At 43.6% G+C, this 16,822-nt stretch overlaps 1 protein-coding gene across 1 annotated transcript; it reads left to right on the forward strand.

Moving 5' to 3' along the window:
* The first annotated feature begins 7,928 nt into the window (after positions 1 to 7,928).
* Positions 7,929 to 15,145, forward strand: LOC143809179 (multiple coagulation factor deficiency protein 2 homolog). The gene is made up of 4 exons (XM_077292323.1): positions 7,929 to 8,125; positions 9,821 to 9,907; positions 12,664 to 12,788; positions 14,674 to 15,145. Exons 1-4 carry the CDS (start codon positions 7,980 to 7,982, stop codon positions 14,838 to 14,840), a joined length of 525 nt encoding a protein of 174 aa, XP_077148438.1. The 5' UTR covers positions 7,929 to 7,979; the 3' UTR covers positions 14,841 to 15,145.
* The last annotated feature ends 1,677 nt before the right edge of the window (positions 15,146 to 16,822 follow it).

Consider the following 16,822-nt stretch of genomic DNA (forward strand, 5'->3'; position numbering starts at 1 on the left):
CAAACTTTTGTCCGTTTTTTGAGTAAGTTTTTTATGTTAGCTTTTAAATCCTTAACCTCACCAGCTTCTGTGCTGGACCCCGACTTCTCACCAAAAAGGACCCCTAACTGGTTAATCCAGGTTTGGGTAGAACATTGCACGTTTACTGCGGACTCTTCATAGTAGAGTACCAAAAACTGCCTTCAATTTCCAGTGTTATGTATAGTCTACCGAATAAAGAGTATGGGAGAAATGAAGGGGCTGATGGTTGGTTATCATACCTTGCACTGCCATTGTTCCAATGATCACCCATGTTATATGTTTGTATGATCAATTGCCATTAATGTAAATAAAACGGTTTATCCTCAAAATTCCTGGTCTATGAGTAAGCGGCTGGTGTAAGGCCCAACTTTCTTCTCTGCTCTGAGGTCAGTGCAATTCTTCCCTGGGTTGATGGACAGAGCAATATAAATATGAACTAGTTTCTGGGGTGCGCGAACTTAAAGCTCCTTCATAATGATATGGTCTGGTTTATAGAGCTACACAATCTGCTCATAGTTCGGTTGGTGCCATACTGACAGAAAGCTAAGGTTGGCCGCAGTAATTCAGGTCGCATCCCATATCTGCTTACAGCAGTCATCACGTTTTTCAAAACATGCACTTAACCTCTAATAAACCTCCATTTTTGTTGGCCAAATATATCAAGGAATAAGTTTGTGTTTTGTGTTTTTTCCTTTTGGGCGGGCAAAAATCTAGAGTAAACATTCATGTGATCCTCTAATAGAACGCTAAGAGTGTTTAAAGGGAACCTGTCACCTGAATTTGGCGGGACCAGTTTTGGGTCATATGGGCGGGGTTTTCGGGTGTTTGATTCACCCTTTCCTTACCCGCTGGCTGCATGCTGGCTGCATGCTGGCCACAATATTGGATTGAAGTTCATTCTCTGTCCTCCGGAGTACATGCCTGCACAAGGCAATCTTGCCTTACGCAGGCGTGTACTATGGAGGACAGAGAATGAACTGCAATCCAATATTGCAGCCAGCATGCAGCCAGCATGCAGCCAGCGGGTAAGGAAAGGGTGAATCAAACACCCAAAAACCCCGCCCATATGACCCAAAACTGGTCCCGCCAAATTCAGGTGACAGGTTCCCTTTAATTCCAAATGAGCCCTCCATCCTGGCACTAAAAAGTGACACTATGCCATGTATAGTCCCCCTGCCTGGTGCCCTCTGTTTGCCTCCTGCTGCCTCTTCTCCCACTGAAGTCGTCCTTCATCCATGATGGGCACTGCAGTGGCAGCGGTGAGTCTGAACGATGCCTCTTCCGGTGTTATGGAGGAATGATTCTTAGCTTTTGCCGCCACTGCTGTGTCCACCTCGGATGTTGGAGGACCCCCAGAATCCCGGTCTCGGTAGAAGAATCACCAGGACGTAAACGGAGTGCACCAGGTAGGGTGAGTATACATGCCAAATGTGTAGTGGCTTTTCAATGCCAGGGTGGAGGGTGACTTTAATTGGGCATGGACTTTCTTCTCCACGCTCGCCTAGAGAGGAGGATTCCAAACAGATGCAAGGAGCACAAATAGGATTCCTTAGAATCACAGCAGCCGCCAAAATGCATAAAGATTTGTTGAAGCACTGAATTAATAATAGAGACTTATGCTTCAGATAAAAGATGAGTGATTGCGTCTGTATTGTATGACTCTTACAAATCCTGTTCTGCCACAGAAAATCTGGAACGTGTGAAGATGCCATTATGGAGTTAACTACAGCTATTCGCAGCCATCTATGGAGAAGAGCCCACCCGGCGTCACTATATATAGTGGTGGTTGTTTTTTTCACCACTGAACCCAACTAATAGTATCTGTAAATGCATCAACTTCCAAGCATTTCCTTTATAGGATTCCAAACCAGGTGATAAACCTATTAGCGTAATTGGATATTAGGATCTTCAGGTTGGAAAAGCGCCATGACCGGCAATCTCATTGTCTGTAATGGTAAGCTGGCAGCCCGCAGACTCGCCACCGTAGGGCTGGGCCTCACATTTTCTCTTTTATTTCTACGTTGCGTTGTAAGCCAGTTTCCTGTCCCGCTTCCACTGTAAGTCCAGTTGTATTTGTGTAATATTGTAGCAAACAAAGGCATTAATGCTAGGGAGCACTTGGTAATGAATTAAGGAGTTACATTCTCTGCAAGTCCCTTATATATTCTCGCTAACACACTCGGCTCCAGCAGATATTACAGCCCATGATTTCTTGAGTCTCTCCAGTGGGATTTGGTTTTACTATTGACCCCCTTCTACAGCTCCAAAGCTCCCGCAGGATCAATTCTTGGATGAGGGAACTGGGGAATGTAGGATATTTAATTTCTATTAGACAAGTGTGCCGTTTAATACATCAGGCCCAGTAAAGCCGCACTGTGTACATTTGACGGTCACTCTATTCAAGCAAGGGACCCGTACCCCTCTTTAGGGGATCGGTGATGGTCCCAGCCCCCACACACCTGTGATCATGTGATCAGCAACTTATCACTTACAATGTGAGTAGCTGATAGTGTTTTTGGACTACCCCCATTACCTTGTTTACCTCTGAAGAGCTTACAGGGGTGGTCATTTAACCCCCTTAGATGCTGCTGTCAATGGTGGCAATGACATCTAGATGGTTAACAGACCGTGGGACATCCCCTTTTACCCCAGCGGCAGCCTGAGATTGTCATTTTGTTGTCCTGATGGTTGCCATAGCAAACCACAGCCCAGTAATTGCCCTAGGGTGTGCCAGCTATAGTGACCTGTTCAGATGTTAATAGTAAAAATGAAAATTTTCGTCCCTACTATTCCACTTTGTGTTAATTCCTGGAAAGCACCTAAAGCAGGGGTGGGGACCCTTAGCAGCCGTATTTTGCCAGCCTATTAATTTCTTGTTGCTTTGTGAGCACGTGCACTTAGCGTTCACTACTGAACTCTGAGGCGCGTGCAATTAAAGATTACATCCTGGCACCAGTGCCAGCGTCAGGACGTACTTTGTGGACGAAGTTAGCGCGAAATTTGTACGGCCACCGGAGATTGCCACAAATATCAAAATGGCCTTTGGCAGAAAGGATTCCCCACCTCTGACCTAAAGGATTAATAAACTACCTGTCAGCAATGTTTGAATATGTGGATTGTCACTTTTGAGAGTTTTCCAATATATCAGTCTCCCCAAAGTCACTTCAAAGCTGAAGAAGTCCCTAAAAAATACGTTTTGTAAGTTTCCTTCAAAAAAATGAAAAATTGCTGCCAAATTTTTAAACCTATCACCCCGTTTTTTAAAGATTAGATAAAAATAGTGTGAAATAGGGGCAGAGCTGGGCTTTACATTAGTGCCTTTTTGGTGCCTTTACACCCCCGTTAGGCTGCCGAAATACCTTTGTGAAGTGGCCGTTTTGTCCTGTCACTCAAGTTGATCAGGTCGGATGGGCGTGGTCACAGCGCTGTTTCTCCCCCAGATCAGGCTCATCATTACGTTGGTGGCGTAGTGGTGTGCGCATGTCCAAAGAGAAGATCCACTGCCCAGGAGATTCAAAACAGCGCGGTCTTCGCTATTCGCCGTTTACCGGTGGGCGCGGCCATCTTTCCTGTGGCTGCGCGTGCGCAGATGGAGCGCTCTGCTGCCCGGGGCTTCAGGAAAATGGCCGCCGCGATCTCCATCTGCACACGCGCGGAATCCCGCGGCCATTTTCCTGAAGCCCCGGGCAGCAGAGCGCTCCATCTGCGCACGCGCGGCCACAGGAAAGATGGCCGCGCCCACCGGTAAACGGCGAATAGCGTAGACCGCGCTGTTTTGAATCTCCTGGGCAGTGGATCTTCTCTTTGGACATGCGCACACCACTACGCCACCAACGTAATGATGAGCCTGATCTGGGGGAGAAACAGCGCTGTGACCACGCCCATCCGACCTGACCAACTTGAGTGACAGGACAAAACGGCCACTTCACAAAGGTATTTCGGCAGCCTAACGGGGGTGTAAAGGCACCAAAAAGGCACTAATGTAAAGCCCAGTTCTGCCCCTATTTCACACTATTTTTATCTAATCTTTAAAAAACGGGGTGATAGGTTCCCTTTAACCCAAAGAGAGAACATTTTACAGTAGTGCTGATGTAAAGAAGATATGAGGAAAATGTAAGAAGTCATATCACACAAAACCGTTAAGTATCTGGAATCAACGTAGGAACATTTCAAAGTTGGAAAATTGCTAATTTTTGTATTCTTAAAAATAAACTTGACTTAAATTCATGTCTAGTGTAAAGTATGTCACGAAAAAAGTCTGTCACTATGATGTATTGAAACATTACAGAATGATTACCACAAAGTGACACGTCAGATTTCTAAAATGGTCTTGGTCACTAAGGGGTTAATAACTCGTTTTACGATAATCTTTCAGTGTAAACGGGCTGTGGATCACCCGATAAAGGAGCAAAACGCCCATTCTTTGTGTGAATTGATCTTTTGTGCAGAGCAGAAGACCTCGCTCTCGGCAGTGCATCATTGTGTGTAACCAGAGCTCACACTTCCGAGACCGGTGACCGCCTGTGTGCACCGAGCGACCTGGTATAGATCCATTACAGATCGCTCCCTGCACATTGTTTACCGCAGTCTATGTGAGCAGGATAATAAACGACCGCCGATTGGTGAAGGGTTATCCACTGGCAATTGTTTAGTGCTGCTGGTCGGTCCTCAAGGCCACGTTCACACGTTCAGTAGTCAACATCAGTATTTGTAAGCCAAAACAGGAGAAGGTGAAAAATGGTGACCTGTTTCTATTATACTTTCCTCTGACTGTCCCACTCCTGGTTTTGGCTTACCAATACTGATGTAAAATACTGACCAAATACTGAATGTGTGAACATGGCCTTACTCCACTTGCACACCTGCTGTATGCAGTTTGGTTTTTTTTTTTTTTTTGTCTTCGGTCTTCCCACTTTTATACAATGAAACACTATTGCTTCCCATCTGTTGCTTAGAATTACTGCTGGTGACCACAGCGTATGTGTCTTACATGTAAGGACTGCGATCACCCATACAGAGGAGTACGCAGTGTCAGATTGAGGAACATTGGGCCCACACCAGGACTTTTTACTGAGGGCCATTACACATACAGCAAACTACCAAAAGCTCTTAATAAAAACCAGAAGGGGAAGTGAGAATATTGGATACAGCAATATATTGTTTTCTAAAGGAAATAATAATGATAATCCTGTGTACAGTTGCATGCTTCCATAGGGAGTAATTCAGCAGATTTCTGTAGGGTTGGTGTTGGATGCCCACCTCTATGCCTCTAGTCTGGGCTTTTACTGTGCAATAATGAATAGTGTTATACTGTGCTTTATTCATACTGTGCATGGCTTACATGAAGTCCTCTTATAAACCAGATTAGTAATGGTTTTATCAGTTGCCATGTTGTATCTCACTCATAAGGATTTACAGTCGGGTCATACATTCATGGTGCCAGATACAGGACACTAAATATAAGAGAGATATATTTATTCAATGATAAAGCTTCTGGCTGTAGTAATATATAACTTGCTGCCATCCATTAAAGACGTTGTCCAGCTCCTCTACCAAAATCTTAAAACGATATAATGCCGGTGTGCACAATCTGCGGGCCTAGTCTGCACGTGACCCGCTGTACCATTTTGTGTGGCTCCCAACCACCTGGCCACAGAAATGCTTGCCTATAAGTGGCTGTTTGCATGTGGGTTCCCCTTCTTGATCCCTCCACTGAGATGTGTACGAGTTCTAATGGTGGCCATCTATGCATTTGGTTCTCTACATTGCAGTCTGACATTGAGTTTACGATGGGGAGAGCCACATTTACACATGGCTTTCCATCTCAGAAGTGCTACCTGGGGGGTAAACCGGACCACTATAATTCCCATAGCTGACGGTTCCATGGAAATAGTTGAAAATGAAGGTGATCTGCAGTACGCGGCAGTGGGCACTACACGGTTATGGAGCAGTGATGTTCCCTTCCATACGTTGTTTACATCTGGAGGTCGTAGCGGCTGATTGGTGATGGTGCTGGGTTTCCACTGCTATAATGTATTCTCAAGAGATGTCATCAGTATTACAAGAGCACTGGTTAATCCCTCTGATATAATAAGGACGGGGCTCTTGACCCAACAATGTTTGTCTGTGTTTGTATAAAAGGCCGACTCGGACAAATTTCAGTATCTGATAAGAAGTCTGTGTTTTTTAAACCCACATGAAGTTGTGTAGAGATTACATACAGCCTATTTAGTAGACTTAAAGGGAATCTATCACCAGCTTTTTACTATGCTATGTAGGAGCAGAGACTCTGATTACTGGGGTATGTGAGAATAAGGGCTCATTTCCACTTGCGAGGAACACGGACGAGTGCAATCCGATAAAAAATCGGATTGCACTCGGACCAATGTTATTCAATAGGTGTCTTTTCATTTGCGATTTTTTTTCTCAGCCAAAATCGGACTGAGAAAAAAATCGCAGCATGCTGCGATTTGCTGCGAGTCTCGGACGAGACTCGCCAATGCAAGTCAATGGGTGCGAGAAAAAAAACACATGGAATACGGACCATCCCTATTCCGTCTGTTTTTTACGGATACCTTACCATTCTGTGGCATAGAACACTGTAAATGATTGTATAAAAATAGTTGCAGAGAAAAAAAACAGATTGCATACGGATGTCATACGGATGTAAAACGGATGGTGCGATTAAAAATCGCATAACACTCGCATGACAATCGCATGACAGTCGCATACGCTAAATCCGTTATTTCGGTCCAGATTACGGACCGTTTTTTCTCTTGCAAGTGGAAATGAGCCCTAAGTGTTTTATCAGGAGGAGATTCACTACAAGACCACTGGACTCATGCATCCCAGTCCAACTACTCCCCCAGTATTGATTAACTGGTACACAGAAAGCTGTGGTGAGGGCGAGTTACACCCAGCACAACAACTGAGCTCTGCTAGATCTGCAGAAGAGAGAACTGACTGTCACAGTTTGAGTTGAGCAGTGGTGACGATCGCTGGAATTGGGGTCTCTGTCCCTACCTCATGCTGCTGTCAGGTTACGCAGCAAACACCAGCTGACAAGTTCCCTTTAACTAATCTTTGGAAGCATTGTTCAGAGTGTTATACTCACACTGTACATAATATGGATCTTGTATGTTGCTGCCTGATTTTTTATTTTTTGTTTTGTTTTTCTTTTTGTAACTATATTGCATTGCTAATGCTTTTTATTGTAATTGTATTTTTTGGTGAGTTTAAATTTTTTGTTTCTTGGAGCAAAAAGCTAAACCAAAATAAATTCAGAAAATAATGTGTAAATGTCTGAGAAGTGTGGTTTGGTTTTTTTGGGTTTTTTTTGGTTTTTGTTTGTTTTTTTTTTGCTTCCTGGAGGTTTCCATCTTTTTGGCACTGTTCACATGTCCAGTTGTCATTCATTTCTAACAGATCAAGTATTTGGCACAGCCATTAAGAATAAATGGGACGGAGGATTGACCACTGTTCCATTCAGATGGGGCTCTTCAGCTATCCAGAAATACTGAGGGGAGCAACAGTGGTTTATTTTGCAGGAAATAAATTGCCTGAGGCTTAAAGACCATTTTGATCAAATTGTTGGATCCTATAATGGATAAACTCTTCATCATCTGTTCGTTTCTCACTGATTTATGAGATATGTAAATGTTGAAATTTCCTTCAATTGCTCAGCAGCAACCAGATGAGGGGGTTTACGGCCCACTATCCTAAGAGGAATTCTTCCTAGTAATTGTGAGGCCTGATCATATGCCAAAATCACATAGAACAGACACAGCTATTTTCAGTTAGACAAGTTCCATTGCAAACCAGCTACTGCTTTTTCTATCTCACCTTTTGTGAAAGGTTAATATACACACAAGTCCTCCTTGCTCCGTAATTTCGGTTCTCTGGGAATCTCGTCAGGTGTTCATAAGGACACCTCAGCACTCGGTGCAGACACATTCATCATGGAGGGAGCAGCAAGAAGCATGCTTTGTTTTGGGCTTTTTATTCTTGTACCTTGGAATCTTGTAAAGGGGCAACCAGAAACTTCAGTGAGGGGACAATTTCCTAAAGATGCTTTTCACAATAAGACCATCATCACCGACCATCAGTAAGTTTGTTCATGTCTGACAAGTTTCTCTGTCTATCTCTTCCATACCCCATAAAAAAAAAAAATCTATGTAGCCTTACAGTAAGGTTCGGTGCACACTGGGTGATCTTCCTCACAGCGCAAACACAAAATTAAACCTCAAAAGAAAATGCTGATGTTATGCCACGGCTTAGCAGTACAGTCGGCTATGTCAATTTGCCCCAATAACTTTCAATTTTACAATGTACTTTTTTCCCTGTTTTTATGGTGACCCACTTTATAGGAAAGATAAGTCTACTATGCTTCCCATTCAGTAGAAGCCAATCAGGGCAGTAAACTTTCCTTCTATCAGAGTAATGCAGCCCTATACCAAATATACGGAGGGGTTTTATTGGGGTGTTTACACCAAACCTAAAGTCGAGAAGCAGCTCTGTCTTGACCAGAACCAGTTAATGAATGATCATGTTCAAGAATGGCTGTGACGCAGAGACTGGAGGTACTCACCAGGGGTGAAATAAAGCAGGTTGTTTAATTTGACCACTTCTTCATTTTAATCCTCGTTATTGGCCCTATTATTTGCTATACAGCTGTGGTATGTACAAGGTTGGCATTATATATGGCCTTATGTTAGATAGGGTTGTACACACCTCAAACCCTCTGACTTTTCCCACAATAGCATTACAGAAACCTTATTTATTATTATAGCGCCATTTATTCCATGGCGCTTTACATGTGAGGAGGGGTATACATAATAAAAACAAGTACAATAATCTTGAACAATACAAGTCACGACTGGTACAGGAGGAGAGAGGACCCTGCCCGCGAGGGCTCACAGTCTACAAGGGATGGGTGAGAATACAGTAGGCGAGGATAGAGCTGGTCGTGCAGTGGTTTGGTCGATCGGTGGTTACTGCAGGTTGTAGGCTTTTCGGTAGAGGTAGGCCTTCAGGTTCTTTTTGAAAGTTTCGATGGTAGGCGAGAGTCTAATGTGTTGTGGTAGAGAGTTCCAGAGTAGGGGGGATGCGCGAGATAAGAGGGGAGTAGAGAAGGAGATCTTGTGAGGATTGGAGGTTGCGTGCAGGAAAGTACCGGGAGACGAGGTCACGGATGTCTGGAGAAGACAGGTTGTGGATGGCTTTGTATGTCACGGTTAGGGTTTTGTACTGGAGTCTCTGGGTAATGGGGAGCCAGTGAAGGGATTGACAGAGGGGAGAGGCCGGGGAATGGGGGGGGGGCAGGTGGATTAGTCGGGCGGCTGAGTTTAGAATAGATTGGAGGGGTGTGAGAGTGTTAGAGGGGAGGCCACAGAGCAGGAGGTTACAGTAGTCGAGGTGGGAGATGATGAGGGCATGGACTAGGGTTTTTGCAGATTCTTGGTTTAGGAATGTATGGATCCTTGAAATATTTTTGAGTTGAAGGCGGCAGGAAGTAGAAAAGGCCTGGATATGTGGTTTGAAAAAGAGATCAGTGTCAAGGATTACCCCGAGACAGCGAGCTTGTGGGACTGGGGAGAGTGGGCAGCCGTTTACTGTAATGGATAGGTTTGTTGGGGGGGGGGGCGCATGAGATGGGGGAAAGACGATGAATTCGGTTTTGTCCATGTTAAGTTTTAGAAATGTTTCTCTCTGTATATACTGTATATTCTACACACTATTATTGGATAGGTCATACTGGTCATTTGCTCCTTCTATCATTTGTTTCCATGTCAACGTTTAGTCATCTTGAAGAAGAACTGAAGCATGAACTGGGAGAAATTGACCTTGACAAAGCTACAGAAGATGAGCTTGAGTTCTATTACTTCACGTAAGTGTGACGCAAAGCCCTACAGGAAGATTAATTTTGGGCTGGGCATTATTAACTGCAAGCTGACAGACTGCTAAAGGATTATTCCTGTCTCCCTAAATGGGTATAATGGGATATCTGTTGTGAAAATAAGCAAGTATCTAATTCACTTCTTACATTTCCCACTCCCCTTTACAATGAGACTGGTCGATCATGTTCAGTGCTTACAGTCTCTAGATCTTGGAAGCCCTGCACTGAGGCTGGGACAACTTTAGTCCTAATGTGCTTCTGATGCTGTAGTGACAAAGCTGCCTCATATAGTAGCATAAGGGTCCAGCAGTCTGGTAATTTTGTTGGCCTGATGAGTCACTCGTGCAGGAGCGCCTGTCCCCCCCATTGTATGAGGTAGCAGGCTGCACGCTGATCACCTGCTTAGTCCTCTATAACCAGAGGGATGAAGCCAAGATGTCCATTTGGTTACCAGCAGTTGGTCATCTATCACTTTTTGTCTCTAGAATATTAATGGGACTTTGTCAGCACAGAAGGACTGTTCAAACCAAGAAAAGGCGCTTGGTGCATCCTGGCGAGGCCAAACAATTAAGTGCACCTTCCCACCTGTGTCTTTTCCATCTGTCTCCATTCTCTGTTCTATGAAGCTTGAGCTGTAAATCAAAGAAGATGGAAGGTGGAGGAAGAAGGAAAACTAGCAGGCGTGAAGGTGCACTTAAATGATCGGCCACACCATGATGCACCTAGCGCCTGTCCTTAGTTTGAACAGTCATTCTGTTCCGACAGTCCCTTTAAAATCGAAATTGTACATAGAGAAGAATATAATATGATGATCTACATCTGCTTTTCACAACCTTAATTATTTCAGACTTTGGAAAAAAACGGTCCTACATGTAAATATGGACATAAATTGAATCCATACACCTTTTTGAGCTAAAAAAAAATTATTTCCATACAGGATCCTGTGTCTGATTTGCAGGCCTCAAAGAAAGAAGCTGTGTTGTCTCTTGTCTTTCTAAGATGGTCTATTCTTAGAATGTTACTCGATAAAGCCATTACGTTAGAATTCGAGTTGGTGTGAATCAATGTGCACATCACAATGGTCTGTGGCCAATGGACAGGAGTGGAGAAAAACACTTCTTGGTTGACGGCAGCTGAGGCTCTTCTTTTAATCAGTTGGCTCGGTGTGACCTTACATATGTATCATACTGCAATGATAACATTGCCCCAGGCTGGCTAATCAAAAGAACAACTGCGGATGCTAAAAGGTAAGAGGCTGTTCTTCTCCCATCCAGCTGCTACAGGTCAGAGCATTTGGCCAATGGACACAGTGATTGATGTATTGCCCCTCATCAGTGCAAAGAATGAGATCTGATTTGGCTAGGTGAGAGGCTTAAGGCTATGCACACGTTGCGGATTTTGCTGCGGATCTGCAGCTGTTTTCCATGCGTTGTACAGTACCATGTAAACGTATAGAAAACAAAATCCGCAGTGCCCATGGTGCGGAAAATACAGTGCGGAAACGCAGCGTTGTATTTTCCGCATCATGTCAATTCTTTGTGTGGCTTCCACAGTGGTTTACACCTGCTCCTCAATAGGAATCGGCGGGTAGTCCGCAGTGTGACTTACCTGCAGACTTTGCAAAAACAGTGCGGAAAAATCCACACCAATCCGCAACGTGGGCAAATAGCCTAAGACTGAGATATAAGAGGTAACGTTTCTCTTTGTGTAGAGTGACAAGCCAGGTCTGGTGTGTCAGTGAGGAGACTTATATGCCATGCAATACTCCTCTGGGAAATTGCCTCTTCAGGAACCAAATAAGATCTCATACATTCCACTGACTAGGGGCAGTATGCCGAAACACTGTGTCTGCAAACTGAGATTCTGTTTTGGCTTTTACCCTAAGTCATATGGCAAGGCTCGTTAAAGGGTTGATATTAACATTTAGGATTTCTACGTCCAATTGATGGCACTATGGTTCTAGTCCTCTTCCTCTCTGAAGAGGCAATTTGCATATTTAAATTTCCAGAGGAGCATGGCGTAGAAGTCTCCTCACTCCGACATGCCAGGCCTGACTTGTCACTCTCCACAAGGCGAAATGTTACCCCTTAGATCCCAAGGTACACAACCTTTTGACATCCATTGATCTCATCAATTTATTCTCCTGTTTCCAGTAGGTGTAACAGAGGCATCGCACAGTGCAAAGTTCTTAGAAAAAAATCATACAAATTGTTGTTTTTTTTAAAGGGGAACACAAGTATTTAATAAAATAGACATGGACTAGGAGAGCCGGCAGGCCTCCTTTAAGCCATGACTAACTGCTTGTTTGTAGAAGCATATACTGCAGTATACATAGAGCACAAAACCTTTACAATGTACAGACTGTGGCTTTCATGTAAGTCTACCTTACACGGACTGAGATGACCCTCTACAGACCTCAGCATTACTAATTTATTGATTGAGCAATCACATTTAGCAGAGGTGTCAAACAGCATTCCTCGAGGGCCGCCAACAGGTCATGTTTTCAGGATTTCCTTGTATTGCACAGGTGATAATTTAATCACCTGCACAGAATGATTCCAGCACCTTGTGGAATGCTAAGGAAATCCTGAAAACATGACCTGTTTGCGGCCCTCGAGGAATGCAGTTTGACACCTCTGACGTATATACTATAAGAACTAGCGGCTCAATGGTACAATGGTATAGTCCAAAGTGTAATTGACTGTAGAGATACTGTTACTAACGTCATGCCCCTGTGTACATTGCAGAATGCATGACTTTGATCATAATAAGCTCCTAGATGGGCTGGAAATAATAACTGCATTACAGGAATCTCTTGATGAGCATATTGGAAATGTTTTTTCAAAGGAGGAAAAAATGAAGCATTATATAGGTAAGTGGTGAGCTTGGATCGATGAATTGTATTTTTGTGCTCGTTTTCTGTAAATGTAATTATATGCAAAAATTTTCAGTCTTGGGGCTCATTTACAGAACCCTAGTTTTGGTCTGAGTGCTGTTAATGAAAAAATGTACAGCACCCCACCCAGTGTTGCTCAATGAGGCAGTGGATATGACCGATTTTTATTTTTTTTCCCCTCTGTAACAATCCTTATAAATTGCAGATTAGGTCAAATACCGTACATAGAAATTTCCAAATCATTTACAGCTTGTTACAAAATTTCTAACTGCCCAGCTCTCAAAAGTTTAGCGTACCGTACATTCGCATTAGATGTCTAACAAATAAATCTTGACTCGTGCTGACTCACTTGATCTTGCCAAAATGAATCTTCTTGGCCTATTAAAAAAAATAAAAAATGATTCAGTTAAAGAAGAAAATTGCCACCAGCTTCCACCATCAGGCAGTGCATGCGAGCATGATAATTAGATTGCAGCCTAATGCGGCCAGCAGTGCTAGAAGGAGTGATGCCATCTGACATGGACATCCATGTGAATACAAATCAAAGCCTTAAGGGTATAGTGGTAGGACCAGGCCAAGTCGCTATATACTGGCTCTCTCCAGAGAGCTGATCGGCTTTGGATCTTCTTTTCTTCTCGTTCTTCTTGTTGCTGAATAGTTAAATTTTCCTTTTTAAAAGGCAAAACAAAAAGTTGTGCAAATCAAGTTCAAAGTGATCGGAAAACTAGGTTGCCGCTCTGATGAGCAGATCAAAGCAGAGATGTGTGTGCTTCCAGAGGCTCGCTTGTCACGGCACATCGCTGGAGATTACATCTCTGTAGGAGAATGTCAGCTCTGGTGTTCACACTGCATGTCATTATCTTCAAGGGTGAAAATAGTATTTATTTTACCTAAAAACCATGCCTTTCATTTACGGCAAGCGACATTAATCTAGATCTTGTTTTCATTATCACAACATTGCCCATAGGGTCCTGTGCCGCTTGTCAGATTGATAATGAGGAAATTGGCCCCCCCCGCCTGCCTACGGCCCCTAGTGTGCAGCATCACAAATCTGATTTTAATGTAATGCAAAGAGCAACAGCTATTCTTTCCGGTTTCTATGGTGACTAGAAAATTTAGTTTTTGGCAACCAGGCCTTGCTGTCTGCTTGCCATACATCTGGCAGATGAGCCACAGGGCCCCTCCTGCCGGAGAAGAAGAGTGTGGTGGTTTCCAAATGGCAGCTCCATGTTCTCCTCGTTCAGGCTTTATTTAGCGTAGAAACAAGAAGCTTCACCCTACAAATCATGCTCCGATCAATTTCTGATGTGTTGGCATAAAGCAAAAAGACGAAAGGATTGGGTTCTGCTGTATCTTCAGGTAAAGAGTGAGGGTACTGTTACCACATCGGAAGAGAGGGCATGAGTGACCACCCAGAACAGAAGGAACGAGAGGGGAGGGGGCTTTGTGACTATGGCAGTGCACCCTGTGTGCTACCAGTAATCAGTGATGGAAGAGAGACAACTGTCGTGATACGTTAATGTGGCTACTGGTAGACTAGAGATGGCCAGAGCAGCAGGTAAGTGGCAGCAGGGCCTACTGAGGAATAGTGGCCATGATGTTACTGCTTGATGATGGAAATGGGGGTGGTCTCTGACTACTGCCATGGAGGGGTCAACGATCAGAGAGGATCTGTTGTCACACTTTCTGTCCAGCTGGACTGATCGTTTCACTTTATAAAGAATGATAGACAACTACTAAGTTATTCACACAACCTGTGCTTGAGTATTCACTGTGAGTGGAACGTAATGTATATGGTATTATTGTAAGTGATTGTTCCTAGTTCCCCCCATGTGTGACCCACTTCTTAATCTCTGGACAGAAATGACCGATGAGGTTCTACAAGAAGATGATCTGGATAAGGATGGATTTTTGTCATTTGTGGAATACATGCATTCCCAAAAACGCACTGCAAGTCCAACTACAATCCTGGATAAAAATGCCAAGGACAAAACCGAAACTATGAAAGGCAACGGAACACCGGAATAAAAGCAACCGGCAGTTTACTTTGTGTAGTGATGATGAAGGCAAATGTTCTCTCCAGTGCGGGTCATGGTCTACTCATGGATCCAGCTGTAGAATATAGGGATGTAATATTTCTTTTGTTAATGTTAAAGTGTGTCTGTCATGTAATTCCATATACGGACGAGAAGCCCATCAATCAGAGCGGGAGGACTTCACTCATGAGTATAGTCTGGAGATACTGAAACATATGCTCATCGTTGCAGCCAATCATATATTGTTCCAATGCCTTTAACAAGCTTTGCAAACTAATAAAAATGTGTTGTCTTGTGGTTTACAGCTTTTAAATAATCCTGTGTGTCCTCAAGGTAACAGTCTGCAAACCCTCAAGGACTTCCAGATATCTACCACAGTGCCAGCCAAATGTTGCACATGCTCAGATGATCGCTTTCCTATGCCCTGGAAATGCACATTCGCAGTCTGCTGAGCAACAGCACCAGTGCTAGATTTGTCTGGCTCTGTGGATGATGTAGGATATATCTGCCAGAGGTGGAGAGAAGCTTGCACAATTTGAAAGTAGGGCGAGGCAGCAGGAGTGCTATAGAGGGGTTGTAGAGAAGTGTTGTGGATGCTGTAGGTGTCGTACACATCAATCAGGGGCAGAGGGGGTGCTTTAAACTGATGCGATCATACAGAATGGGGCACTTTCAAACAGGCAAGGGTGCTATAGAGGGGTTGTAGGGAAATGATGGTGGTGCTGGTTTATATTGGGAAAGCCTGGTAACAGGTTCCCCATTAAAATTGGCATAGGTACTTTTAATTTTCTAAATCAACAGAAAAGTTCCATACTGTATTAAAACGTGAGCAACAAACAAAAAAATGACAGAATTACACAATTACTACACAATCGATGGGGTGTTTTTTTGTGACTCAAATTATATCATTTTAATTATAGCATTGTCCGTGAACTCCTTTTGCATGAATGACCAAGCTCTATGGAGGAAGATTTAGCTATGTGCCCACCAGCTACGCTAGCTCACAGTTTTGTGAAATTGTATAAAAAAATTAAAGTAGTGTCAGGGTTCGTTCAAGCAAACGTATTAAATAGTGATGAGCGAATATACTCGTTAGTTGAGATTTCTCGAGCATGCTCGGGGGTCCTCCGAGTATTTTTTAGTGCTCGGAGATTTAGCTGAATGATTTACATCTGTTAGCCAGCATAAGTACATGTGGGGGTTACCTGGTTGCTAGGGAATCCCCACATGTAATCAAGCAGACTATTAGTTGTAAATCATCCAGCTACGGCGAAAAAAAATAAATCTCCGAGCACTAAAAAAATACTCCCCCGAGCATGCTCGGGAAATCTTGAGTAACGTGTATATTCGCTCATCACTAGTATTAAATATATATGTGCTAAATGGGCAGCATACATACAGCATATGCACACATGTAAAGTTATACGTGCACACACATTTGCACAGAAAGCCAATGGTTTAAAAAAAATAAAAAATAAGGGGAGACAGGGACTAGTTTTACCCTTCACAATTCCCTTCCTGACAGCAGGGGTTGAAAACCTAAATTGAAACAGTTTGGGGGCTCCTCATCAACTGCCCCTATGTAACCCTACCATTACTCTAAGGGTGTGTGCACACGCTGCGGAATGGTGTGCGGATTTTTCCGCATTGATTTTGGTTAATCCGCACTGCGGATTTACCGTGTTTTTTTTGCGGATTCCACCTACGGATTTACACCTGCTGATTCCTATTGAGGAGCAGATGTAAACCGCTGCGGAATCCGCACCAAAAATTGACATGCTGCGGAATATAAACAGCTGCGTTTCTGCGCTGTATTTTCCGCAGCATGTGCACTGCGGATTTTGTTTTCCATAGGTTTACATGGTACTGTACAACGCATGGAAAACTGCTGCAGATCGACAGCGTCAAATCCTCTGCTGATCCGCAGAAAACTCCGCAGCGTGTGCACATAGCCTAACTGACCAGGCGTCCATT

This window comes from Ranitomeya variabilis, chromosome 2 (genome assembly GCF_051348905.1).
Source record: "Ranitomeya variabilis isolate aRanVar5 chromosome 2, aRanVar5.hap1, whole genome shotgun sequence".
In the NCBI taxonomy this organism is placed as follows: Eukaryota; Metazoa; Chordata; class Amphibia; order Anura; family Dendrobatidae; genus Ranitomeya; species Ranitomeya variabilis.

Excerpts from the sequence above, each read along its gene's own strand:
- LOC143809179 (XM_077292323.1), top strand. The coding sequence starts at position 7,980 with ATGGAGGGAGCAGCAAGAAGCATGCTTTGTTTTGGGCTTTTTATTCTT. Across the intron at positions 9,908-12,663 it reads CTTGAGTTCTATTACTTCAC|AATGCATGACTTTGATCATA; the intron begins GTAAGTGTGACG and ends TGTACATTGCAG. Across the intron at positions 12,789-14,673 it reads AAAAATGAAGCATTATATAG|AAATGACCGATGAGGTTCTA; the intron begins GTAAGTGGTGAG and ends ATCTCTGGACAG.